Here is a 27,184-nt window from a genome sequence, read left to right on the forward strand (position 1 = left end):
AATATCATTATATAATGAAAATACCAGTTTACCCTACTCCAATTTAGCCAAAATCCTAAAATTAGCCTCTTTAGAGGTTATTTGGACTGTGGTAGGCAGCTGGGTGTTTGGCAGTAGGCAGAGTGGGCGTGCTGTGCCGTACAGGGGGCTGACGCATTGGGCGCACGTTGCACGGTGGCCTGTTGTGCTAGGTGTGATGCGTCGCACGATGGAGCTATTGCGTTGGGCGTGATGCGTCGCACTGTGGGGCTGCTACACTGGGTTAGCACGCGGGATGCGTCGAGCGAGGCATGTTGACGGGCGGACGCAGCGTTGCAAGGCGTGCGCGCAGGGTTCCGGATGCGTTGGCTGGTTGTGCGTCCGGGCTGGCTCAATGCTTCACCAATGCAACCTTTGTTTCTTTTGAACTCCACTTAACTTGGCAGCCTAATAACTCGAACGTAATACTCTAAATATGCTCTCAACATAGGATTTTGGTGATGGTATGAATAAATCCCTTTCACCCAACCCCTCTATTTATAGCCATTCCAAACTCACCCCCTTTTGACAACTCAACTCTCATTTGTCTCACTTTGGAGCTGCCAACACTTAGCCTACCCTGCCTAGCCTTGAGTTGTTCTCATCTCAGCTTACCAGCCAAAATTCTCTTTTTTTGCATGAAATCTCCTTCACCCACCTCCTGCTTAGGGTGATAAGACTTCCATTGCATGAAATCTCATTTGTCCACCTCCTGCTAGAACTTTGTGTGATCCTCCTTTTGCCACCTAAATCACTTAAATACTTAAACATATTTCTCTACTTAAATTGTTTAAGACTTATACTCGTATAACTATTGGCATCTTCCCTTGGAGTTTTTCCATCAATTAGCCTTACCTTTTGTCCTTAACGCATAGCAACTTACCCTTCCTTCATCAAAGTCCCATTTAGCCATCGCATGAGTCGGCCATCACCAATGCATAGGGTGGCCGCTCACCCTCGACGCATGGCTTGCAGGTATGCTTGCTCGGCCTACTAAGCATGGACGTACGGTGCTGACCATCGACGCATGGGTGTGCTACCTAGGTGCGTATGGTCGCATAGGCACGTACAGCTGCATAGGCATGCCTCGCCGCATGGGCGTGCATTTGGCATAAGGCATCGATGCATGGCTGCTCGGCAGACTGGACAGCGCTAGACGCATAAGATGGGCGTCCGACTTGCCTACTCGACACATAGGCAGGGCGCTCGGCATACATGCTCGACGCATAGGCTGCGCGCTTGGCCTCGGTGCATGGCCTGTGCACTTGTCCTCAACGTATGGCCTGCGCGCCTAGCATGCTCACTCGACGCCTGCCTCCAACGCATGCCCTGCTTTGTCCGCATGCCGTTGCGTTTGTTGTATGCCTTGGCCATTTTTCAAGTCTTCTTGCTTCCATCCTCCATGCACTTTTGCGTTCAAAATATTTAAGCCTTCCATATGCGTTTGGTCTTTTGGTCACCTTTTTGGATAATTTAGTATTAATGTTTTCCACTCTTTGCTCCAATATCCTTACTTAGGATTTTTCTTCTCTATTTAACCTCCCACTTTAGATTTAGTGTTAGGGTCTTACAATGACTGTAATTTGTGAATGTTCATACATGATTGTAATTTGGAATGATTTCTTCCACTACTCATAGAAATTTTCATGTTCGATTTCCTTCAAATTGAACTAGTATATAAAGAGACCTAAGGGCTATGGTCCCCAATATACCCAAACAATATACACTAAGTCTTTCTTGAATCTCATCTAGAGAGAGATCCCGCTAAGGGTATTCGGAGTTTTGGTTGAGGAAGACAATAGCCACTTTATATCCATCATCATCAATTTGTCATAAATGATTCTAAGGTTAATCTATTCAATATAGGTACAAAGTAATTATGTTAACAAAACCCCCCGAACTCTCCTCCATACTAAGCTTTTTCACTTTCATTCCAAACGTCACTGAAATAAATCAAAACGTGAGGTATTTTCCTACAATTTATAAGAAAAATGTTTAATGTAGTTAAGAAAAATTAAAATTAAAAAATAATTAAAAAATTTATCCGATCGTACACCCAGCTGAGTCCAACACCCCGAACTAGGCCATGTTTCCAAGTTGTGCACACGGCTAGGCCCTGACCGAGTCGCCCCATTTGGCGCCCAATTGCGACCCCGTGGGGGCCCTGTCCCTCCTCTAACCTAGTCAAAATAGCACCTCCGTTCGTTTATCCAGTTCCTATCCCATGAAGCCCGCCCGGGTAAATTTAGCCCATATCCATCGTACCCGATGAAGACCTGGTGAAACACGATCGGGTATTTTAAAAAAATAGTTTTCAGTCTTTTCTTTTTTCTTTTTCTTTTTTTTTTTAATTTTCAAATATACTTCTTTATGGCATCAGAAAAAAGAAACAAGCAAGCAAGCATCAATACAAGCAAATGAATTCTAACATGAAAGAAATGATCAACTATTCAATACAAAATGAAATACATACCTTTTTACAGAGTGTACAAGTATAAGTTTTGGTTGATGAGAAACTTTTTGTTGTAGAGATAATTTGGTGAAGAGAACTTTTTATGAATCACAACTTGGTGAAAAGAATTTTGTGAATAGAACTTTTTTGTTGTGGATTGTAGAACAATTAATTTAGTAGGTTATACAATAAATTTGTTGAGAATTTGGTTGTTAAATTTAAAAAGTGAGAATTTGGTTGTTAAATTTAAAAAGTGAGAATTTGGTTGTTAAATTTAAAAAGTGAAAATTTAATAAAGGAGGATATAAGAGTAATTATACATAAAAAATTCCTCATGCTTATATCATTTTCATCATCAAACAAGTAAAAAAAAAACTTAATTTTTTCCGAAGAGTAAAAAATACAAAGTCAAACCCCAGGAATCATCTTCTCTCTACTTTTTTTTTCCTTCTTTTCTCATCACTTACAGTCACTATGGCTGCCATTGTCGTTGTCGCCTCTTCTCCCAGAACCTGCGCGTGTTCGTTACCTTTAAGTACGATTCTCTCCATTCTAAAGCATCAATGATTTGGTATTCTCTCTCTAGACTTTTCTCTCTCAAATTTCTCACGTATTTTGTTAGTAGACTCAACAATTGGGGGCAATTGTTTTAGGAGAAATAACACACAATCTCCTTCCATTCATATACTGCTACAGATTTTCTTATCGAGAGAGATTTTGGATGTTTGTTGTTTGAGTGGTTTTTTTAGACAATGAATGTAGGAAAAAAAATGTTCCTCTGAGATTCCAATCATAGAAATCTTCATCTGCAACTCACGTCGCTACCTCTCTACCTCCATATGGGTTGAGGGATTATTGCGTTTCTTGAAATTGAACCCAAATTCAGCTCCCATTTGGTGTCGGATACACACCAGGGTTTTGATTTCGTAGCTCCGAACTTGTTTGCCTCTGTGGGTTTTTAGGAACTGAGGTGATGGCGTTGGTGAGAGGGTTGTGTGCGGAGGGGAACTGTTGCAGAGGTGATGAACACACCAATTTCTTGAGATTAATATAAACATATTTTCTGTTTGTTTAAGGGTGATGAACGCACCAATATCGGACGTCGAGCAATGGATAATGGTAACTGTGGTAAGCTTCCAATAAATGAGAAAAAAATTATTATTATTTACAAAAAAAAAAAAAAAAAAACACTAAAATTGAGTAGTTAGGTTATTGTCACATCATCTTTTTTAATAATCAACTAAGGGTCAAATAATTTTATGGACCATTTTAAATATTTTCATAAATTTTGGGGATTATAAATGTTTATTTTGAAATTTCATATATCAAATTTACATCAACTCCAAATCTTATGGACCAAAAATATATTTTACCCATAGATTTAGAAGAGCATTTCAAGTTTCTTTATATAGAGAGCTTGATAATAGAATTATAACAGTAATTTGTCAAATTGAAATAGTAAAATGAAATACAACTTACTTATACATAACAAATCTAAAACTCCAAAAAAAAAAAAAATGGACTTATTACAAGCATGTGTAATGAGCGGTTGGTTATTGCTAATAAAATATAAAAGGTGCATATTTGATTAATATGAACTCATTTTTAGGGGAAAAACATGTATGGGGTATGTGAAGAATTTAAGAAAATAGTCTATTGTTTCTTTAAAGTTCATTTTTCCCTTTACTTGTTCAAATTTTATTGTTCACGAATTATATTTAACATAAATATCATAAGACTTTAAAGTCATAACTTTTCAATATAACATCTTAAAACTCCAAAATTCTAAATAATTTAAAAGGACTATATTTGAAGCACGTGGTTGAAAAAATGAGTTAGGATCATAAGACATAATTGATCATCATGAACATACTTATGACCCCCTTTAAGGGGAAAAAAATCTCGTCTCGAGGGTATGTGATGAATTTATGAAAATGGGTATATTCGATGATTTAAAAAAAAAATCAATATTTTCTTTTCTTTTCTTTTCTTTCGAGTCTTTGACAATGTAGTGTTCGAGAAATATTGCGTTGGCAATGTGTTATTTTCCAAAAATTCCTGATCTGATTAATGTAGAAAATAATGTACAAACTAACCCAGTTCATAAACTTGGAAGCTCATGGCAATAGCCAATAAGAGGCATGAAGAAAAATGTGGTAATTTGAATATAATATTTGAAACAATTGCTATCCTACAAGAACAAGCTTGGCTTTCACTGCAGCCACCATGTTCTTGAGATAAAAAAGAAGAAGAACGGCAGTAATGAAGTTCTTGTAGCAAAAATGAGATCAAAATTTAGATTACATAGAAACGAAAGAGAAACTTTAAATGGCATGGATAAGGGAAAAATCAAGAAATAAGGCCTTGTTTGGTGACGACGTCAATGGTGGTGGGCTTGACCTCCGGGAAGCCACTGCCGGACAAGGTGGGTGCGTCGGTGCCGCCACCGCCGTCCTGATTTGGCTTGGGCTCAAGATGCCCCTCCGCCCCATACCCTTTCCTTTTGTACTCTTCCAAGTCTTTGTATTTCACGTAAGGACTGCTCTCCAATGGCAGCAAATCTTCCACCGGAGCCTTCTCTTGTCTCTTCCCCGTCATTTGCTGCTGTGGCTGCTCTTCGTTATTCGACATCTTTCCCTCTCTCTCTCTGAACAGACCCTGTTTTTTTCACCTTTTACTTATATTGCACAACCCTTAAATAAAGGAAGCAATTATGACCATGTGTTTCCAAAAGTTTAGCTCCCACTTGACCCGCTCTCCCCTCCGAGCCCCACAATCATAAACTCTACATTTCAATTTAATCATAATCATATAATCATATAATGTAAAAATTCATGCAATGGATGTCGAATATTGCTGAAATTACAAACTGACAGTTGAGGATTGAAAGTTACCAATCATTAATGCAGAGGGGACCCATGAAGAAGAAGCTGCGTGGCGGTGGCTGTCTGTTTCTGTGTCTATGCATTACAAAACGATGAAGGTTTTGCGGCCAGACAAAAATGGCTGGCTCTCCATCCTCCACCCACTGCTTTCTATTACTTATCCTCTTCCATTTTATCCACCTCATATTCTTTCAACACCCAATGCTCTTTGCCTATTTCTTCTCTTATCTGCTTATCTTCTTCCTTCCTCTGCACCACTTTTGGCTCCAACTTCATCAATGGCGACTGATCAGAACACGCCCCAAAGAAGGGATTCCAATACCCAGCTTCTGGACGAGCTTGAGGCTCTGAGCCAATCGCTCTACCAAACCCACATCTCCACTACTCGAAGAACAGCCTCGCTTGCTCTGCCTCGGAGCTCTCTTCCTTCTATTCCCTCTGCTGAAGATGTGGGCGTCACCAGAACTGACGATAAATTCAACAAACCGAGGTCCCGGCGGATGTCTCTGTCGCCGTGGCGTTCTCGCCCCAAGCTTGATGGTGAGGATAACTCGCAAACGGAACGAAACAGGGTATCTTCGAGTCAGCCGGAGACGAGGAAGTTGGATGAAGCGGCGCCGGAGAAGAAGGGGATATGGAATTGGAAGCCGATTCGAGCTCTCACCCACATCGGAATGCAGAAGATAAGTTGCTTGTTCTCTGTTGAAGTCGTCACCGTTCAGGGCCTTCCCGCTTCCATGAATGGGCTTCGACTTTCCGTTTGTGTGAGGAAGAAAGAGACCAAAGATGGAGCTGTCAACACAATGCCGTCTAGGGTTACGCAAGGCGCTGCGGATTTCGAAGAGACTTTGTTCCTCAAATGCCATGTTTATTGCACTCCTGGAAACGGAAAGCCTCTGAAGTTCGAGCCTCGTCCGTTTTGGATTTACGCTTTTGCTGTAGATGCTCAAGAGCTCGATTTCGGGAGAAGTTCAGTGGATTTGAGTAAACTGATTGAAGAATCCATGGAGAAGAGTTATGAAGGAACGCGAGTTCGACAGTGGGACATTAGCTTCAATCTGGCGGGGAAAGCCAAAGGTGGAGAACTCGTTGTCAAATTAGGGTTTCAGATTATGGAGAAAGACGGAGGTATTGGAATTTACAATCAAGCACAGCCAAAGGAATCGAAATCGGGAAAATCTTTCGGGAGAAAGCAATCGAAGACCTCATTCAGCGTTCTTAGTCCGAGATTAACCAGTCAAAGTGAAGCTTGGACTCCATCGCAAGCAAGAGCTTCGGCGGATCTTCCAGGAATGGATGATCTAAACTTAGATGAACCAGCGCCCATTCCCTCAACCTCGCCGTCTATTAAAAAATCTGAAGAACCGAGGACTGAAGATCTCGATCTTCCAGACTTCGAAGTTGTCGACAAAGGAGTAGAGATTCAGGACAAAGAGGAAGAAGTGGAAAAAGAAGAATCTGAAAAATCAGTGGAAGCAAAGTCGACTTCAAGCGAGGTAGTTAAGGAAGTTGTACTCGATCAGGCTCATTTGAATCGATTATCAGAACTGGATTCGATCGCACAGCAAATCAAAGCTCTGGAGTCAATGATGGGAGATGAAAACTCTGGGAAAAACGATGAAGAATCGGATTCACAGAGACTTGATGCCGACGAAGAAAACGTAACGAGAGAATTTCTTCAGATGCTGGAGGAAGAAGACGGTACTGGCTCATACAGCAATAACAGTAAACTGAGTTACCCTGAAATTCCTCCTCTCCAACTTGAAGAAACAGAGGATTCCTCGGAGACTGAATCCAAATCGTACATTTCAGATCTTGGGAAGGGGTTAGGCTGCGTAGTTCAAACCAGAGATGGAGGCTACTTAGCCGCCATGAATCCACTAAACACCCAAGTTTCAAAGAAGGACACTCCAAAACTAGCGATGCAGATATCCAAACCATTCATTTTAGCATCCACACAGTCGCTGAGTGGGTTTGAATTGTTTCAAAGAATGGCTTGCAGTGGACTAGAGGAACTGAGCTCAAAAGTAGTAGCACTAATGTCTTCGGATGAACTCATGGGGAAAACAGCAGAACAAATAGCATTTGAAGGAATTGCCTCAGCAATCATTCAAGGGAGAAACAAAGAAGGAGCAAGCTCCACCGCCGCTCGCGCCATTGCTGCTGTAAAAGCAATGGCGACTGCATTGAGCACAGGAAGGAAAGAGAGGATTTCGACAGGAATTTGGAACTTGAACGAAGACCCTCTGACCATTGAAGAGGTTCTAGCATTCTCAATGCAGAAGCTGGAAGAAATGAGCGTGGAAGCCTTGAAAATCCAGGCCGAAATGGCGGAAGAAGAAGCCCCATTTGACGTCTCTGCTCTGAATGTGAAAATTGGGGGAAAAGATCAGAATCAAATCCACCCATTGGACTCTGCAATTCCATTTGAAGATTGGATGAAGAAATTCAACTTCAGTGGATATGGAAACAAAAGAGAAGAAGATGCAGAAGAAGGGGTGACAGTGGGGGTGGTGGTGCAGCTAAGAGACCCATTAAGGAGATACGAAACAGTGGGAGGGCCAGTGGTGGGTCTGGTCCATGCGAAAGAAGCAAAAATGGAAGAAAAAACAAGCAAATACGAAGAGGAAAGAAGATTTAAGGTGATGAGCATGCACGTGGGAGGGTTGAAGATGAGAGGGGGAGGGAAGAGAAATACATGGGACAGTGAAAAACAGAGGCTGACGGCGATGCAGTGGCTGGTGGCGTATGGGATTGGGAAGGCGGCGAAGAAGGGAAGAAATTTGGCATCGAAGGGACCGGATTTGCTGTGGAGCTTATCGTCCAGAGTAATGGCGGACATGTGGCTCAAACCTATACGAAACCCAGATGTTAAGTTTGCTAATTAGATCAACCTGTTCCAGTTCCGGCCAGTACTAGCCTCGCCGCCGGAGACCCACACCGGAGATTGTGTTTGTTTAGCGTGTTGATATTTATTGTTTTCTATATAATTAATTGTAAAAAAGTATATGTTCACTAGGAAAACAGGAGAAATTGCATAGTTCATTTTGTATTTAACTAAAGAATCCGAATAAATCGCCAAAAATCAGATTATCTTGCTTTCTTTTCTAGGACTGACCGTCCTCACCTAACTGATCTTTTCTCTAACTGTTTGGTGTATTAAATATTAGTTTTTTTTTTTTTTTTTGGCGACAAAGATGAAGCATGCTTTATCAAATGTCCCCACCCAAATATATTATACATATTTGGTATCAAAGAAAATGTTAACACAGTTTCGACTCTTTAGCATAAAGGCCTTTGAACAAGGAAGAGGAGGGCCTCGCGGAAACAAAGAATATTAGAAAATCCTGAAGCTTGGCTCCCTTGCTGGGGTTTATTCCATTGTTATTTTTTTGCCAAATACCCTACAAACCATATCGCTAACGTTCTTGCCAGGGCAGCTATTAATCGTCAAACATCAGAAAACAAAACATATCATTCAAAATAGGTCGTTAGCAAAAACTCTACTCAGCTCGTGTTTTTAATGCTACTCCAGGTTTAGTTTCAAAAGAATATATATATGCTCATCAGGACCAAATTTGCTATAAGTTTACCTATCATTAGGGGAAATTTTGAGAAAGTTGAATATTGAGCATCGTTTGGGAGAGTGACTTTTTGGGATTGAGAAAGAAGCCAACTAAAAGAAGGGCAAACGCAATAATAAGTAAAGATATGGTGGGAAGAAAAACTTACCCATTACTTAAAATAACATGAGAAACTTGAATGTGAGAATATAACCGAGGATCGTGAAAATGAACCAGGTATGATATTGAAGTTTTAGAATCAGAACCTATAGGTAATTGGGGGAAAATGATTAAAATGATATGATGACCAATATTCGTAAATGTTTTGGACTTTAATAAAGTCTTGAAATAAATATATTTGAAAAATTGAAAGGAATAAGTAGAAAAAGATGGCAAGTGTTTAAAAAAAGAGAAATATATAGTCGAGCCCAGCTGTTTAAGCCATCATCTGTAGGGACGATGCGGGCTACATCTATATTCGATGTACAATAATTGAAAAAAGTACTAAATATCTGCATACATTGTCCAAGAATTTTACTTGAAATCAACATAACACAAAAGTTATAGTTTTGGTACCACCATTGAACCGACGAGCCCATCCTATCCTTGAATAAACAGGCTCAAATAATTCTACAAATTAAAAGTTCCGTATCACGTTCACATACACACTAATCTTGAAAAAATCCCTTTTCAAAATAAGGGATGGGAGTAGGAGTTCAAACCTTCGGGAATGCCATAATCTCTGGGTCACGAGAATGTTAGCTGATCAAGTCAATCTTCAGATATCTATTGATGAATGCGACATGGCAGAGGGCAGAATCCAACTAACCAATATCATTACCAAGAAGCTATTATATTCCCCCAATTGAATAAGGTGCATTTTTAAAGAGTTTGTCTCCAACAATAGAAATACCTAAGGAAATAAGCCTGCAGGCATTGATACTATACAGTAGGCCCCTCATAACTAACTTCGTGATGCTTATTAACAGCAGAACTGCAAGCTAACCCTATTTATACAGCAAACCTGCATGTTAAAATACATGCATTCAAAATTTTCAGAGGAGCCTAATCGGTTGGTAAAATGATTATATCCACCAAGATAGCGAATATATCCTAAATTACCTTACCTCAGGATTTCTGTGCTTCATCAGACGATGATTGGCCCCTGAAAGAACTAGGGAGATGTCCTGAGTTTGGAGGCTTTGACTCTCCAGGTTGGTTATCTGAAAAACTTTGTTCTCCTTGTTCATCTGACTTGGATTTTGACTTAAAAGGCCTCTCAAAATCCTTCACACTTCCAGGATCTATAAATAAACTATTCAGTTTCTGTTCCTGCAGAAAATATAAATATAGATATATAAGGGTGACTCATATCAAGACAATTAAGCAGACAGCCGTTTACACTATTACTAGGAAACCATATCTAAGTGGCATCATCTCTGGAATAACTAATTTCATATTAATTTCCTTGATCAGGAAACTCGAGGACCGGTTAAAGGGAAATGAGAACAAAAAATCATCATCTATCATACAAACTGAAGATTAGAAATTACAACGGGAGAGGAGGAACCATTTGGTTGACGTAGTGCCCCAAAAGAACATGAAAATTTTAATTAAGATAAAGAAATCCACTACACATCACAAGATAGATCATTTGGATGTAACTTTCATGCATAATTACCTGAACTTGAGGCTACTTTCTAGAAATCCTTAGATTTGTTCCCAAGAGGCCAAGACCCAACCGCAACCACCATCGTTTCTTCTTTAGAATAAATAAATTAATGGGAAGAGTTTTTTTCGTTGTCTCAAGTATACTAACTATAAATTCCTTTCTAAATAAGTGGATGATGATTAATTATCCAGAACTGGAATGTATCACGGGAACACGTTAAGCTATCATCCGCAAAGGGAATATTTGTTTAACCTTACCCAATAAAGTGTAATTCTTGCAGGCCACAGTTAACATCATTAAGAAATACGATCCGCATCTCATATACTGGAGAAACAGAAATTTCCATCTTTCAGCGGTAATTTTGATTGCAAAAAGTTAAAACACGTTTGATAACCATTTGATTTTTGAAAATTAAGCTTCTAAACAATACTTCCACCCAATGGTTGTTTTGTTATCTATTTTTAAGGAATGTTTTCAAAATCCAAGCTAATTTTTGAAAACTAGAAAAAGTAGTTTATAAAAACTTGTTTTTGTTTATGAAACTTAGTTAAGAACTCAAATAAGGAAACATGATAAGTAGGACAAAGAAATTAAGAGAAATTGTGAAAAATAAACAAGCACAGTTTACAAAAATTAAAATCCAAATGGTTCTTAATTTAATTGAAGAAATGAAAACAAAAAGGAGAGAAAAGCCCCAACTTTGACGAAGACAAATATATTTAAAGAACACTACAACATGGCAGAAACAGAATTTAAACAATAATAGCAAGGAGTTGCATATAACTTTCATCACCTAAGAGTGAGTAACAAAAGTGAAAAAATCCAAAAATGAGAATCTTAGAAAAGCCAAAAGAATCCTTATCCTAAAAAATCTCTTCTATTTTCTCTAACTAAGTGGTCCCAAAAAGGGACCAAATATTTGAATCCAAGGAATCTCCTCCTACTTGAAGTCGAAGGGGTGTCCACTGAATGTGAGAGAGATCAGACTTCTAAGAAATAGATGAAATTCTTTTAACATCTTTTAGGAAGGGAATTGGCTGATTAAAAGAGAGGATAATATTGTAAAATTCTACAGGACAAAAGATAAAGAGATGGACTTGGACTCCACATTCCTCATTAGTTTTGCTACACAAAACATCTACCAGGGAGAGCTGTGTTAGGTTGTCTACCTGAATTTTTTGTGGGTCATCAATTCCATCATTGAACGAACATATTCGCTCCCCATTAGCCCGCAGAAAATACTATATATGAATTTATCAACTAAAGGAATGAGCAAGAAGACATCACAGAATTGAGTGCAGAGTATCAGAGGTACTCACACTCTGGAGTGCTTCAAGCTTTCTCTGCAAAGCCTCATGCTCGGCTTGAATACGGAAAGGAACACCATGCTTTTGATAGACATTGTTCTGGGCCAAGTCTTCATCAATATCACTAGCCGTTGTTGCAAAAGGATGGTTTGCAGGAATCCACCTGATTGTGTCGGGGTCAACATCAGGAGGAATTGAATCTCCTTCCTTAAGAAACATGGTTGGTCTCTTCCACTGATATGCCCGAGACCTCCGTTTCTGATGAATACTTTGTTCCTCCTTGGTAAGAGTAACTGGGGCCAACCGATAAACCTTTCCACACATTTCTACGGACGAATTGCTTTTGTCAACCTTCACCAGTGGATTATTAAAGGGGTCATTGTATTTTAAAGGTTTGGAACTGCAAGAAAGGAAGATTACAGAGAAAATGATGAGAATATAATGGAAATAAAAATAGAACATAACAAACATATAGGCACATTGCACAGGAAAAGTTTCCAAAGATTTAAATCATACATGCCTCTTCTGTCGGATCTTAGCTGACCACGCCTGACTAGATCAGCCACTGATCCGGAATGACTGTTCCTGGACTTCCCCATCAAATACACTCTTGCAAGTATTGCTAAACAAGCAGTTACAATGCAAAACCCAATTGCAAGACCGTTTCCAGTACATTTGTTCATCTGGGACAGGATAGGACAAGAGAGTAACAATTAACATACCCGTAACGCCAAAACAAAAGGCACAATTTAAGCTCAGAGTTCATTCACTGGAGTTTAGGGTTTATAACACAAGGCACTACACATTGTCGCAAATTTGCGTTCAAAACCTATATCAGTTTATATCAATTCCGTCGACATCATAAACCATTCATGAAGTAACGCAGTTACGTAGGTTCCAAACACATAGCAGAATAAGTATCAGTGTCATGATCCATGACCATTCAGCAGACAGGTCTCCATTCAATTGCGGTAAAGAGGTGTAAATTGTGAATATACCAGAAAGAAGACGGTCATTACAAACGCCATTCCCGAATGTGCCAAAAAAAAACATATAAAGAAGAGTCACAAACTCCTAATCTATCAGAAACTTACCAAGAAAACGCCGGGAGGTGACGAAATAATCATCTCCTGCATTTTCCCGATGTAATCTTTGGAAGCCACACCACCACTCCCACTCTTGACCACGATTTCATCATCTTCGACATCTCGGCCGGAATCAGTGCTCCCGGAACCCTCAGCCGATTTTATTTGAAACTTACGACCAATTCGATGCCGATTCCAGTTGCAGTTCAAATGACCATACCTAATGGCAGCGCATTCATTACCAATTTCACGTTGAGATATGCCGGGCAGAGCAGAAGGCTTTCGAACCCATGCGTGTGGCTGCACAGATGATCTAAAAAGTTGATAAACATGGCAGAGAACGTTTCCTGATAAAATCAAAAGAAAAAGAAGAAGACTGGAGGAGGGATTACCTGGAAAGAAAGAGAATGTAACTGTAGAGCCCAATTGGATGCCATTACAGGTACAGGAAAACATACTGAGAGAAGATAAATGATGGATTAGAATGGTGGAGACGAGAAAATGCACAGAGGCGCCATACCACAGCAAATGAAGAAGCTATGGGGGAGGATAGGGTTTTGCTGGAGTGAGCAACTTCGCTTCGGATTCAAATGTAAATTCGTAGAGCCAAACCAAAAATAATAATAGCCTTAAGCAAAGCGGATCCGTGGCGCAATGGTAGCGCGTCTGACTCCAGATCAGAAGGTTGCGTGTTCGATTCACGTCGGGTTCACTTTTATCCTCCTTCCCTTTTCAGATTTCTCGGATGCGTTGGGAATTTAGTGAAAAACAACCTCATAGATTTTTATTTTTAAAATATTATTTTGGTATTTATAATTTAATTTTCATTCTATTTTACTCTTAATTTTAAATATTTAAATTTAATATTGTATTCTTGATAAAAAAAAAAAAAAATTGAAAGTAATGTAGTTAGAGCTTTCATAAAAACTTTTGTACATGTTAATTGTCTTTAAAAAAAAAAATAGGGGATAGATATTAAACAAACATGTCTCGTTTAAAGATGATTTTTGTAGTTATTTCTAAACATTTTAATATGTTTTAAAAAAAAAAAAAAAAAAAAAAAAAAAAAAAAAAAAAAAAACTTAACAGGTTGTTTTTATCTAGCAACTAATCTAAAGTAATGCTTTGTAGATATTTAAAGCCAATTTAGGCAATTTAAATGAAGTTCCAACCACGTCCTTGACAATGTTGCTAAAGATCATGTTGTTGTGAGTAATGTCTTCTTTTTCATACTATACCCCACGATGTGACATGAAATATCAATTAGTCTATTTTTTAGTTTACCCCTAAACTACTTGGGTGGAATATTCAATGCAATGGTATTAACATTTTCATTTCTTCCATTAGGGTGGGGATTCGTTTTTTTTTTTTCAATCAATTACGCTAAAAAACAATTCTAACCTATTTTGTGAAATATCACAAAATCTATCACATTCTTTTTATATCACATGCTAAATTTTTCAGTCTTATTTATTAACTTCAAAATAGTTACGTTAAATTATTTTGAAACTTATACTTGTTAGATCGACCATTACATAATAAAGAATTCAATAATCAATCTCTCAGATTATAATAAGTGAATTTAGCAATATCGTTATTTATGAGTTAACCCTAATGCAAAGATGTCGTGATTTTTTTTATTTTATTATTTTTTTCTAATCTCAATGAGATGTTTGTTTTTTCATTGGTTGAGCTTTTGCCACTTATGCATATGAAGTGGAAAATTATAAGAAGAGTTTAAGAAAAAACAAACAAACAAAGTCAAGTAAATACGCTATAATTAAATTATATGATGCCCATGTGATGACTAATAATATATATACGTATGGTGGGTGGGGCATTCCTTTTAATTTTATTTTATTTTATTGGGCGGCTCCAAATGCGATGGAATAATAAGATGGATTTTTCTATTTCCTAAAAATAAATATATTTAAAGTTTTGACCTAACTAACACACAATCTTTGGGTTATAGTGGTTTGATGAAAAAGAAATATATCTTAAACACTAATTCTATATACTTCAAAATATTATTTTTATATTTTCATATTACGATAAATAGTGTCTTTTTATATAAAACTATGCATATTAGAGGGACCAAATTTATTAAACGACGCTAAAGAAAAGGAAAGGGCCGCAATATTTCATAGTGTGGTGTTGAGTTGGATGATTAAAAAAATAAATTCAAACATGTTGATATTTAATTTTTGTTTTTTCTTAAAAAAATAGGAATTAAGTAGTGGGGTTAACTGCAATTTGTTAGCATTACATATTGAATAAGAACAAGTTTGATCCTCTAATGTCTAATCCAATCAACCCATCCATTTCCATTTGCATCGACAGTTTGTCTTTGCTCATAAAATAAAAACAAAAGTTAGCCTCCATAATGCAATTCCACCTAATTCATTACCATTTTTGGCTACCACAAATTTCCAGCTCCCATGGTTAAAAAATACTATTTTAAAAAACAAGGGGTTATAAATGGCTGCTTCTCTTTTTCTCGACGATTTGATTTAAGGCTTTACCGATGTCCATAAATTAAATATGTCTGAGAATAAAAAGTGATAGTATTTGGTTGAACATAAAAATGCTATCAAAATTTTATGGTAACAAATTAGCTTTGTATTTTATTTATAAAATTAATCGTGGACACCTCTATAAAATTTCGATAGATTAATTGATAAACAAAAAATTCAATTCAAAGTTTTGAGTAAAATTAATTATTTAATCATCAAATAATAGTATTAATTAAATTATTAATTACAAATATTTGTAAAATGAGTAATTTATAATTTAAGCTACTTGATTACATATCAAATTATGCATTTATATAAAAACGATGTATTCATTAATAAAGCAATCAAAGTTAGTTTAAAAAAATAAATATAACATTTTGTGATTAAAAATAATGAATTATAATCCATCATAAATTAATTATAATTATTAAAAAAGCAATCTCATAAAATATTAATCATGATGAGAATTAATTAACTACCTATATAATTTATTGATGAATTAATATTATTAATGCATTGGTTCTTTACGGTTTATTATATAATTTATTTATTTATTTATTAATCTGAAGTAGTTAAATTCAAATATTATAATTTAAAAATTAATATAATTTTATAAATTATAAATTTAATATTCATATATTAATTATTTTAATAGTATAAAATAAAACAGAGAATTCATTTAAAAGGGGGAGAGAAAACTCACACTTTTATATGGATATCATCTATAGGTATAAAGAATACATGAGAATAGCTTAAAACTTTAAAACTTGTACCAAAGAAGGGACATGTATCCCCTATCTATTTCTACATTTATTCTCATCCCAATTCCGCCTCCTAATATTAATAAATATCACATGTTAGATCAACGCCTTTTGGTGGCTGATTTGAACCTCATTTATCATCTTGGTTCATTTTAGTATCCCGTCTCCTTAAATTTGTTCTATATTAGTCCAACTGACAATTATAATTTATTGTGACTTATTATTTTAAAAATTAAATTTATAAATATTACTTTTATCCATTGATTTTTATGTTTTTGTTGACTCAAAATTAAAGTCGAATTTTGAAAACTAAAATTGGTATTAAGAAAAAACTAGCTAAAAATTCAAATACTTGCGTGAGAAATGTGAAAAACAAGAATAAGAAATTGTGGAACAAAAAGGATTATTAAATCTTAAAACTCAAAAATTCAAATGAGATTTAATTATTAAATATAAAAAGTAATAATAAAAAAAGTTTGCATTTTTATAGTTTAATTTTATTAAATAAGAAAAAAAATTTGTAATCAAAGATAAAGAAATGAATATAATAAGCTGAAGTTCCACTTTGTGATCTGAAAATATATAGAAATATAAATGGGTAGGAAAATATGTTGGAATTGTTATAATTGTGTTGGTTCAAAAGTGGCAGAAAAAAGTGTGACAATGGGAAAGCAGGAAAAAAAAAAAAAAGAAAGCATGTGAATAAGATATTATAAAGTTGAATTCATACTTCACCGAGGAAAATAAGAGATAGAGAAGTAAAAAGTGGGGTTGGTTTGATTTTTATTCCTTCAAACTTGTTATTATGAGATAAGATGGATAAATGCCACAACAATTATAAATTTTATTAGTAAGATTATATGTGAATGAAACAGAGAATTAATATTTAGACTAAACAAAATTTGCTTTTAAGATTCCTCATCCAAATGTTTGAGTGCATAATTAAAAAATGGAAGACAGAATTAAGTAAGTTTATGTTCAAACTGAAGAGGAAAATAGGTAATGTAAGGAAATAAAATAGTAAAAGTCAAAGAAGTGAATTAAAAAGTAGTTGGAAAGTTGAGACATGAAAACTAATTTAAAACCTAAAAAATTTGATAGTGATTATCATATAAGTGAAAGTGAAAAGGACAGAGAGCAGCCATGGCTATGGAAGGTAAAAAAAATGGATTGGGGATTTGGTAATTTTTAAATAGCAAATGGAGCAGTTGCAGAATTATTCCATTTTGAAAACTTTATGGATCTGACCTCTTAAAATCTTCAGTGGGGAGGAAAGAGAGAAATTGGCATTTGTTGAAGAGAGATGCAGAGAGGGAAGCCATTTGCTGCTGAAAAATGCGATCCAAAATGGAATTAAACAAATCACATTGGCTGTTGCAGTGTCCACCATCCACATGATACTCATACTGTTCCCCTTTTTGAATTCATCGTCTGTACTGTGAAGTTATGCCATCTCCGCTGAAAATCGACGACAGATTTTTTTAAGTCAATATTCACAACAGAAACAGAACTACCAGAACGGCCGATTTTAAATTCAGGGGAATCGCCTTCGCTTACAACTTGAATACATCCACAATTTTCAGTAATTACATGAATTTGATTAAGAAAGCTATTTACAACACGGAGGAAGGAAGGAAGGAAGGAAAGAACAAGAATCGCAGTAGTTAAGAGAAAAACCCTAGGGCTAAGGTAAGAACCTATTCGTCTTATCATCTCCTTCCTCTTTTACTCTGGATTCCGTCCCACCGTTCGAACTTGAGCTCGCCGGAAAACCGCCGCACTTCTGGCACTGACTTACCACCAGAATCTGACGGCAGGAAGGACAGGAAGAGTGAGATCGGAACCACATATCGATGCAGGACATGTGAAATCCATGGCCACACTGCGGCAACACCCGAATTTCATCACCGACAACGAACTCCGCGAGGCAGATCGCGCAATCTGAGAACTGAGCAGAAAACTCAGCGGTGAAGGTGTACTTCGGAAGAGACCTCAGGATCTTCTTTTTGAGACCTTTGTTGGAGGCAGGAGGCGGAGGAGAACGAGTGGAAGCAGCGCCGCCACCATCGCCGGCGAGGTGGCGTAGCCAGGCGCAGCGAGCAACAGCAACAAGACCGAGAACGCAAATCAAGGCGCAGAGGAGGGCAGCGAGGATTATGACGAAGTCAGAGTCATACCTCTCGGGCTCGGGCGTGTCGGAGATGGCGGAGGAGTTGACGCCGGCAAGGTACCTGAAGGGACGCATTTGAAGCGGCGAGAGAAAGGAAGAGACCTATAAGATGAGAGATGAGAAGGGCAGTCGTTTTGAATCAACCGTGGGCGTAACGTTTGTCGTTTCGAGGGGATTTTGAGGGGCTTTTATACTGGACACGGGAATCGGGCTTGCGTTTTTCCGCTTTTCGGAGCTTCCGATTAGACTCACCCACCCCAATTCTAACGGCGTTTATATAGACGCCACCATCTAAATTCATTACTATTAATTTACATTATATATACTCAATAGACATTAATAAGTAATAATCTTCCTTTCTTTTTTTTTTTTTTCGTCTAAAAGGGTCCAAGCCCTCTTCCCTACGTTTAAGTTCAACAAGCATTTAACTATAAAGAAATTATAATTCAAATACAATTCAGCAATTATTATTAATAATTAAGTTTGTTACACCACATGCCAGACACTAATAACCTACTTTTGAAAAGTCATTGTTTTTTTTTTTAAAAAAAAAATTGCTTAAGTTCTTATTATTGAGTTTAACATGTGAGTTAGATGATAAAAATTTATGACATCTTGATACATTTCTTAGACGGTAAAATTAGATTAATATTGGGCGGGAATAAAAAAAAAAAAAACCAAATAAAGAATTGGGTTAAGATCATGTTTTAGTTGAAAGAAATGTATAAAATTACATATAATAACCCTATTAATAATGTCCATTAAGATTCATATTACTTAATAATGATATTTGGTTAGTGGACCATAGTCCAAATTCAACGCATGGAGACAAAATATAAATGGATTAACAAATCATAGTGTTACATCTTATGAAATTATAAACATCCACCTTGTTGCTCCTCAATCTCTTGTTTTTGTATGATGGGAAAGGACCGTAGTAACTCATTTTCATCCAAGAACACACTCTTGAACCTCAATTCCTTCAAAATTATAAATAAAAGAAAAAAGAGTTGACATTTTAAGGCATAAGTATGAGGAAGTAGAGGTGTTTTTAGTTGGGTTGGGTTCATAAGAGGAAAGAAAAGAGAGACAATTAAATAGAATTAGAAGACGTATGAGTTACTTCCACAAAGGTAGTGATCAATTTCAAAATAAAAATTTGATGGAATCAATACTCATTCAATTAACATGAGTACAAAAATATCTGAAAACCACGAATTAAGTTTCGTATCAAAAGAGTGAAAATATCGAACAAAAACTAAAACCCTTTCCCTACGCCATTTGGGTCGAATCCAAAACCACTATTATTATTAACAAACTGCAAAAAACCATCAATCAAACAACCAGTATTTTAGTGATTTGATACTAAGAAAGATGGAACAAATCCTCTCTCTTTTTAGGTAGTTGGATTAAGGTGCTGGCTAAAAAGGTAAAAATTAGAACACCGCATCTCTCGTCCATCTGTTTTTTCACTTTCTGAATTTTTCAAACTTAAAATAAACTTGGAAGTTGGAACTGATTCCCTCTCATGGAACACTCCTATTGGTTCACAGTAAAAGCAAGACACAACACACTATTTTTCGCTCAAAACGACATCATTTTGAAGCAAAATGAGGTTGAACTTGGACTTGAATCCGAGGTTGGGGAAACCCAACAACGTGTTGTGTAGACAAACTGTCTGTTGATTTGAGTTAGGCTTTCCTTTTTCTTAGATGACCAAAGGAAAATGTCAAGAAGAGGAGGAGATGGGAGAGCAGAGGCATCCTAGCAATGACAAGGCACTTTCGACGACGCATCAAGAAAGGAAAATCCTTGATTCTGCTCCACAAAATGACACTTGGGACAACCATCCAATCCAATCTCCCTTGCCAACAACACCAATTTATTGCGTCTCTTTCTGAAAATGATATCCACAACACTTGAAATTTCTGCTTTTCCTTTTGTTAATAAAACAATAGGCCAATATACAAATAAGGCTGTCACGTTTTCTCTATCAAAGCCGCCCTCTAACTCCTGAAAATTAATATCCAACCAGGCTCAAAAGCTAAAAGCTAAAGCCTAAAGGAGTAGAGAAAAGGTGACATGGCCAGAGACCGAAGTAGAAATTTGGTGCGTTTGGCACTAAGAAGAGTGGTGCTTTTGTTGTATTTTAGAGGGTCGTAATGTGTCAGGCTAAGATACGACACCAAACAATTGATTTAACATTTTGATTATATTAAGAATAATAGCATGTAAAGAATTCCATGTTCTGTTAAAAAAACTTCCCCTACTCAAGACTAGGCTGTTGTGTTTTCTCCTCGTTCTTCCAAAAGAATGCTCAACTTCTTGTTCAGTGGAGGATCAAAAATCTGGTTCTCGAATCAGCTCAGGCCCCACCTTTTTCAGGCTGCACCACTTCTAAAAGCTCGATGTTCAATTCAAAAGTAGCTCCAGGCTGCCAAATACAAAGCAGGATTACATGTAAATCTCATAACCATACAACTAAAAGGTTGTTATCTTATCTCTATCTCAATCCTCCACGCAATAATTGACATAAATAACATAAGTAAACCAAAGGGCACTTGACTTGACCGTTTCTTGGATTCCTCCACTCATGACACTTGCATACAAGAAAAAAGGGGCTAAATTATGGCTTTTGCCCATAAACTTTATATGGATTTTTTAATTCTGCAATTAATCTTTTGAACTTTTGAAATACACCCTTTACAACTTTTGTATTGTATCAAACCACTATTCATTTTAAAAGTATATTTAAGGTTTCAATTTCGCTATCAAATAATATACAGCATTCTTGTTTTGTCCTTAAAGTATATGTATGTTTTTTTTTTCTTTTTTTTTCTTTCTTTCTTTATTTTTTTTTCTTTTTTTTATTATTATTATTATTATTATTATTATTTTGTATTTCCCTTAATGAAGTAACTTGAACAGGTTATTTTAAAAAATTGAATTAAAAAATTTAACGGTGTATTTGAAACTTTTTTTACTAAAGAATAAAGAGGATGCCTGAAAAATAGACATCGTTGGTTGAGGGGTGAAAAAGTGTAAACCAAAACATATGTGCACATGTTTCATGATAAAAAGAAATAACTTTTTTCAGTACAATGTTCTGAGATCAAACTGGATGATATGACAACAAAACCAGGGAGTTAGGCCAAATTTTAATCCCGTGTTTTCATGCGTTCACATGCAAGTGAGATCAGACAATTTTTAAAATAGTTTCTGTCAAAAAGTGATACAAAAAAAAAGGTAAATTATTGACTTACTTGAAGTAATGGATAATTAGACACCATACTCGAGACTTCACTGACATTTACAACTTTAATTCAGGACTAACTTTTTTAGTTCCGAGTTTTCATGCATTCACATACAAGTGTAAGTAAGTTTCAAAATAGTTGATGGATCACAATGTAAATGATTGAAGTACTTTATGTAATAGAAAAATATCATACTCGAAACCTCAAAAATATCTAAAATTTAAATCAAGGGACTTACTGGAATTTCATTCATTCCCTTTTGACCATATCCAGCCTCAGGGGGAACAATCACCTTACGCTGGAAAATGAAGGAAAATGGGAGAGACTCAAGAGAATATAATAAAGAGGAAGAAGATTATCAACACATCAAGCATATGTTAAAACTAGATACCTTTCCTCCAACTTTCATCCCTTCGGTTATGGAGTACATTGCTGGTGGGGGTTTAGGTGCAGCCTGTGCTGAAAATAGACCATTTGGATTGTCCACAAAATCACGCTTCCGCTCCTTCCCGGGCGGGGCTCCTACTTTGAACTCATAAGGCTGATCAAACCAAGGGACAACATACATTAGAAATTCAATTGGGCTCTAAAATATCACGTCTTTCTGAGGAAGAAATAAGAATTTTATATTACATCCAGATGATTCATCACTATATTGACCTAGAGCTGAAGTTGTTGACTAAAAAACATTTAATCCTATGATATATTCTTAACATTAATCATCACGCTCGTACACATTCCTTCTTTAGATAACAACTGATTAAACTAAATTCACGTAAGCAAAATGTAAGAACCTGGGCGATAACACGATTTCCAGCCAAGAGTTTCGATTCTCGACTTGACACAGCTGTAATCCCTCTATAGAGGCAATCAAAGTGCACCTGTAATCGAAAGCTAATACAGAAAAAAGTTAAAATTCAAATACAGGCAAAATAGCTCTCAAATTTCCCAAACAGATTACCTGAACTGTGGAACCCTTCTCTGCCACAGGACCCTTTCCCTCCTCGACATCGTAGTACTTGAGTCCATTTGCTGTAATCAAAATGTCATTGCAAATGTGAATCAAAGAAAATCTACAGAGAAATGCTCCTCATAATCCAGATTTTCCAACCATTAAAGGAGAGATTTCGACGGGTATTTTGTTAAATCAACAAACGTCACAGATCTGTCTGAGTCCTGGAAACAAGACTATAAACACCCCAAGAGCTCAACTTGTAGTGAATCAAACTTCCACTTCATTTCAGTAGAATTTTAAATTTTGGATATGGAAATTGAATAATATGTCGTAGTTACTGATCAAGACTATATGATTTTCTACCTATTAAAAGTATTAAGAGGAAGGATTGAGATTACTAACGACTGGTGAGATAATCCTCGAGAGGAATGGTCTTCTTGTTCCTTCTTTCTCTCGCCTTGGACGGAGATACAGAAACGAGAGTGAACGGGAGCGAAGAGATCAAAATTGCAGACCTTCTTGAAATTGGTAAAGAAAACACTTCTTGCCTCGCATTCTCTCTTTGGTTGGGCGAGGATTGTGAACGAATTTGAGGAAGAAGGCGATCAATGGGACAAGAATCCAAGCTCTTCGGTACGGACACTGCCATGGCGGTTGAACTACGCAGAGCATGTGTTTGGAAAGCGCCCGCATTATATCCCTATCCACAAAACGCTTGGCGAAATCCGATGCCCTTTGTCTAAAGTAAAATTGACAAAAATGACTTATTTAGTGTTTTGATTTGGGAAATTATTTTAAATAGTAAGATGATTGAAAATATTTACGATATATAATAAAATTTTAAAACTATCCATGATATATATTGATAGACTTCTATCAGTATCTATCAATATCACTGAGTCTATCAGTGTCTTCTAAAATTTTGCTATATTTTATACTAGTTTATTTTTCTATATTTAAAAACAGCATTTTTGATTTTGTATTTTTGACTTATTTTTGAAAAATAAGTATTTTTTGACCCGATGATGATGAAAATGATGTAAGCATGGAAAATATTGGTTGTACAATCACTCTTATGTCTCTTATTAAATTCTCACTTTTAATCTCAACAACCAACCTACCAAATTAACTCACAAAAAATATCCACCTAAAAAATTTATTCACAAAAAATTATTCATATTCCAACACAAAAAATTCTCCACTAAATTTGATTTGTTTACAACCCCACAAAAAGTTTTCTTCACCAAATTATTTCCAAACAAAAAGTCTTTCGTCAAGTCAAAAACTTGTATTTCACGAAGTTGTAATTTTGTACACTCTGTAAGAAGGTATGTATTTCATTTTGTATGTATTCAATAATTCGATAATTTCCAAAAAAATGACAAAAATAAATAACCTATTTGGAGTTTGATTTATGCTTGCTTTGTTTATTTATTTATTTTTTAAAATAATGCCTTGCATTTGATATTTATATAAAAGAATGAGAAAAAATATAGGATTTTTTTTAAGATACTCGATCGGGCTTCACCAGGCATAAAGAAAATGAGTTAAAATTACCTGGTTTAGGCTTCATCGAGTACAAAATAATTGTTGAAATAAGTTGGATACCCGATCGAGCTTCACCGGGTAGAAAGCAAATGAGTTAAAATTACCTGGTCGAGCTTCATCAGGTACAAAATAATTGTTGAAATAAGTCTGATACTTGGTCAGGCTTCACTAGGTCTTCACCGGGTATGAAATAAATTGATTGACCCGGTCTTCTCGAGTATGGAATAGAAACTGGGTTGGGACTGGTTCGGGGCCTGGTAGAATTAACCCTAACCCGGCCGGGCGCACAAAAAGTACGATACTATTTTTTGGCCCGATGTTATACCTGGCCGGGTGGACGATTAGGTCAATTTTTTTTAGTTTCTTTTTCTTTTTTCTTTTTCTTTTTTTTTTATTTTAACTACATTATATTAATACATTTTTGTTATAATTTATAGGAAAATACCTCGTGCTTGGATTTTGTTTCATTGGCGTTTGGAATGAAAGGAAAAAGGATTACGATGGAGGAGAGTTGCGGGGTTTGACATTGAGGTTGGCACAACATATAATGAATTTCTAACCGAAGTTTATAGGATAAGTGGTATATGTTGGGTTTTATGTCCTAAAACTCATGGTTTGTAAACATTAAACTTATTCTGAAAATTCAATAAGTTGTTATTGAATATATGAATTGTTTATTTCATTTTAGAAATAAATCCAATAAACTAAAAGATCCATGACTATTACATTACATGAGTACTTGAACTTTATGTGGAGATATAAAAGTGGATTAGGTTTGAGTAAATAGTCAAAATTGTCCATAGTATACGAATAAGGCTGGGTGTCTTATTCTGGTAACACTATTGGATGCGGCTCACTCCATAGTTGTTACAAAGAGTTTTAAAGTGCTACAAACGAAGTGATCCTAATTCGTACATGTCATTATATGAGTGTTGGGGTTGATGCCCTACATCTCGTAGGGTCCTGTAGTTTGTAAACACGTGTATGAACAAACACTTTGTGATTTATAATATGAGATATTTTATTCACTTCAGTATATGAAATATGAGATATTTTTGTTGCATTAACCACAAACCAATAAACTAAGATCCCTGGTTATCGTTGTAACTTAAGCATGTATGTGGAGACATACAAGTGGATCGTGCTTTAAGTGATAACCTAAATGGTCTGTAGTATATGGATAAAGGAGGGATACCTTATTCTTGTGACAATACGAGTGTGGTTCGCTTTATAGGTGTTACAAATATTGTAAAATGCTACAATTGGTATGATCTTAATCATTCGTGTATTAGACATACAAGCGAGGATGATCTATACAAAGGAGTTTGTATAAGACTGGACCACGAAATGTTTAGTTTCGTTATATAACGCTGTTCATGACAGAGACTTTCATTTCACTAGGATGACCATAGGTAACATGACCTTAATCTTGAGTGAGTTGTGAACTCCTGCCTATGAGGGCAGTCCCTTAGTTTGCATAGATGCGAGTGGCCAGATCGCCGACTCAAACCTACTACTTTGAGGATTCGTCTGATTGAGGAGCTGAGAACTCAGTTACACAAGATGAAATTCACTCCTTCCCCAAAGCAGAGGTAAGTAGATAAGTTGCTCCCTTAAGGGCTGATTCCGAGACTTGAACAATGTGACGCCACATATTCTCTTGGCTTGTGAAGGGATTAGTCATAGTGGGACTATGATGTATTGTTCATTAGAGGAATCAGTGGTACTTAAGGAGTTAGATGTAACTACAAGGGCAAAATGGTAAATTGGCCTAGCTGTACTTACGAGCGATTTATGATTGTTCATCGTACTATTGATTGATCATATCTAATGAATACAAAAATATATCTATAGTACGAAGAATGCACCTGTCAGTCTTTAGTGGAGTTCCCGGCAGTTAACAGATGGTGGATATCGTGATTAAAAAGAGTTATTTACGTACCGTTGGAACTTCAAGCTACAAGTTCATAAGGTCCTCTTGGTAGCTCAATGGATTCATGTTGAGAATCAGTTTTTGGGTTAGTTTGAAATGTTCAAATTAATGGAGGGAATTTGATTACATATGATATAATTTAATTAATTCAATTATATATGATATAGTTGATTTGATGTATTTGATACATTATTTGATTGGAGGAATTAATAAAAATATAATTTATATTAAATGCCATAAAGTAGAAAAAGAACTATGGTTTATCTATAGTGTAGAGAGTGCAGCTATCGATCTTTAGTGGAGTGCCCGACAGTTAACGAATGGTGGATTCCGTGACTAAAGAGTTTATTTAGTTATTCATGTACCGTTGGAGCTTCAAGCTACAGGTCCATAAGGTCTCCTTGGTAGCTCAATGGATTCAAGTTGAGAATCAGTTCTTGGGTTTAGTTTGAAATGTTCAAATTGACAAGAGGAAACTCAATTATATATGATATAATTGGTGTGATATATGAGATACATCAAGTGGAAGATTAATGTAAATATGATTTACATTAAATACCATAAAAATAGAAAAAGAACTATGGTTTATATGTTTCATGAAATTAAATATTAAAACTATAGGTTATATGTAACGACCCGACCCCCTAGGACTTAAGTTAGGTCGTTACTAAATACATGCATGCTAGAACTCAAAACGACACTCTGTTAAGGCGAAATAAATGCCAATTAAATAAGGTAAGTTCAAAAGACTTTCATTAAATTCAAACATTAAAACAATAGTAAGGTACCTATAACTCATAAAGGATAATAAATAAGTCTGAAAAACGATTCTTAAAAATAAGTTTTAAATATCAAAACTAAAAGTTGAGAGAAACATGAAAAGAACTCTAAATCTCATGAGCGGAAGCGTAAAAACTAGTCCCAGTGGCTCGATCACGAACTCCGCTTGTCCATCGCCGATGCATCTCTACCCTTACCTGAAACAACAACATGAGAAAGAATGAGTATAAAATACTCAGTAAGTAACCCCACTACTGGGGTCAGGCTGGGCATCTATGTCCTCTAGAT

The 27,184-nt window shown here is 36.1% G+C and overlaps 4 protein-coding genes and 1 non-coding gene across 10 annotated transcripts; 2 read left to right on the plus strand and 3 right to left on the minus strand.

Moving 5' to 3' along the window:
- Nucleotides 1-5,387: 5,387 nt before the first annotated feature.
- Nucleotides 5,388-8,457, plus strand: LOC120087008 (protein PLASTID MOVEMENT IMPAIRED 1). The gene has a single exon (XM_039043850.1). It carries the CDS (start codon nt 5,433-5,435, stop codon nt 8,241-8,243), a length of 2,811 nt encoding a protein of 936 aa, XP_038899778.1. The 5' UTR covers nt 5,388-5,432; the 3' UTR covers nt 8,244-8,457.
- Nucleotides 8,458-9,315: 858 nt separating this feature from the next.
- LOC120087009 (protein MULTIPLE CHLOROPLAST DIVISION SITE 1) lies at nt 9,316-13,657 on the minus strand. Of its 6 annotated transcripts, XR_005484403.1 has the most exons (8): nt 13,375-13,654; nt 12,992-13,282; nt 12,414-12,580; nt 11,910-12,297; nt 10,046-10,250; nt 9,832-9,942; nt 9,641-9,742; nt 9,316-9,548 (listed from the first exon to the last, which is right to left on the minus strand). XR_005484403.1 is itself a non-coding variant. In XM_039043852.1 (6 exons), exons 1-5 carry the CDS (start codon nt 13,417-13,419, stop codon nt 10,047-10,049), a joined length of 1,095 nt encoding a protein of 364 aa, XP_038899780.1. In that variant the 5' UTR covers nt 13,420-13,657; the 3' UTR covers nt 9,316-9,942; nt 10,041-10,046. The 6 variants fall into 6 exon arrangements, 2 of the variants coding, with proteins under 2 accessions (XP_038899780.1, XP_038899779.1); XR_005484402.1 differs by having other exon boundaries at nt 9,316-9,742; nt 10,041-10,250; nt 13,375-13,657; XR_005484401.1 differs by having other exon boundaries at nt 9,316-9,742.
- Nucleotides 13,623-13,694, plus strand: TRNAW-CCA. Its single transcript has one exon. It is a non-coding gene; the product is annotated as a tRNA-Trp (tRNA).
- Nucleotides 13,695-17,333: 3,639 nt separating this feature from the next.
- Nucleotides 17,334-18,697, minus strand: LOC120086173 (RING-H2 finger protein ATL8). Its single transcript, XM_039042684.1, has 2 exons — nt 17,954-18,697; nt 17,334-17,714 (listed from the first exon to the last, which is right to left on the minus strand). Exons 1-2 carry the CDS (start codon nt 18,499-18,501, stop codon nt 17,681-17,683), a joined length of 582 nt encoding a protein of 193 aa, XP_038898612.1. The 5' UTR covers nt 18,502-18,697; the 3' UTR covers nt 17,334-17,680.
- A 1,834-nt stretch (nt 18,698-20,531) lies between these two features.
- Nucleotides 20,532-23,353, minus strand: LOC120086172 (peptidyl-prolyl cis-trans isomerase FKBP18, chloroplastic). The gene is made up of 6 exons (XM_039042683.1): nt 23,038-23,353; nt 22,642-22,712; nt 22,475-22,561; nt 22,072-22,221; nt 21,919-21,978; nt 20,532-20,860 (listed from the first exon to the last, which is right to left on the minus strand). Exons 1-6 carry the CDS (start codon nt 23,282-23,284, stop codon nt 20,792-20,794), a joined length of 684 nt encoding a protein of 227 aa, XP_038898611.1. The 5' UTR covers nt 23,285-23,353; the 3' UTR covers nt 20,532-20,791.
- Between the last annotated feature and the right edge of the window lie 3,831 nt (nt 23,354-27,184).

Source organism: Benincasa hispida, chromosome 9 (genome assembly GCF_009727055.1).
Source record: "Benincasa hispida cultivar B227 chromosome 9, ASM972705v1, whole genome shotgun sequence".
In the NCBI taxonomy this organism is placed as follows: Eukaryota; Viridiplantae; Streptophyta; class Magnoliopsida; order Cucurbitales; family Cucurbitaceae; genus Benincasa; species Benincasa hispida.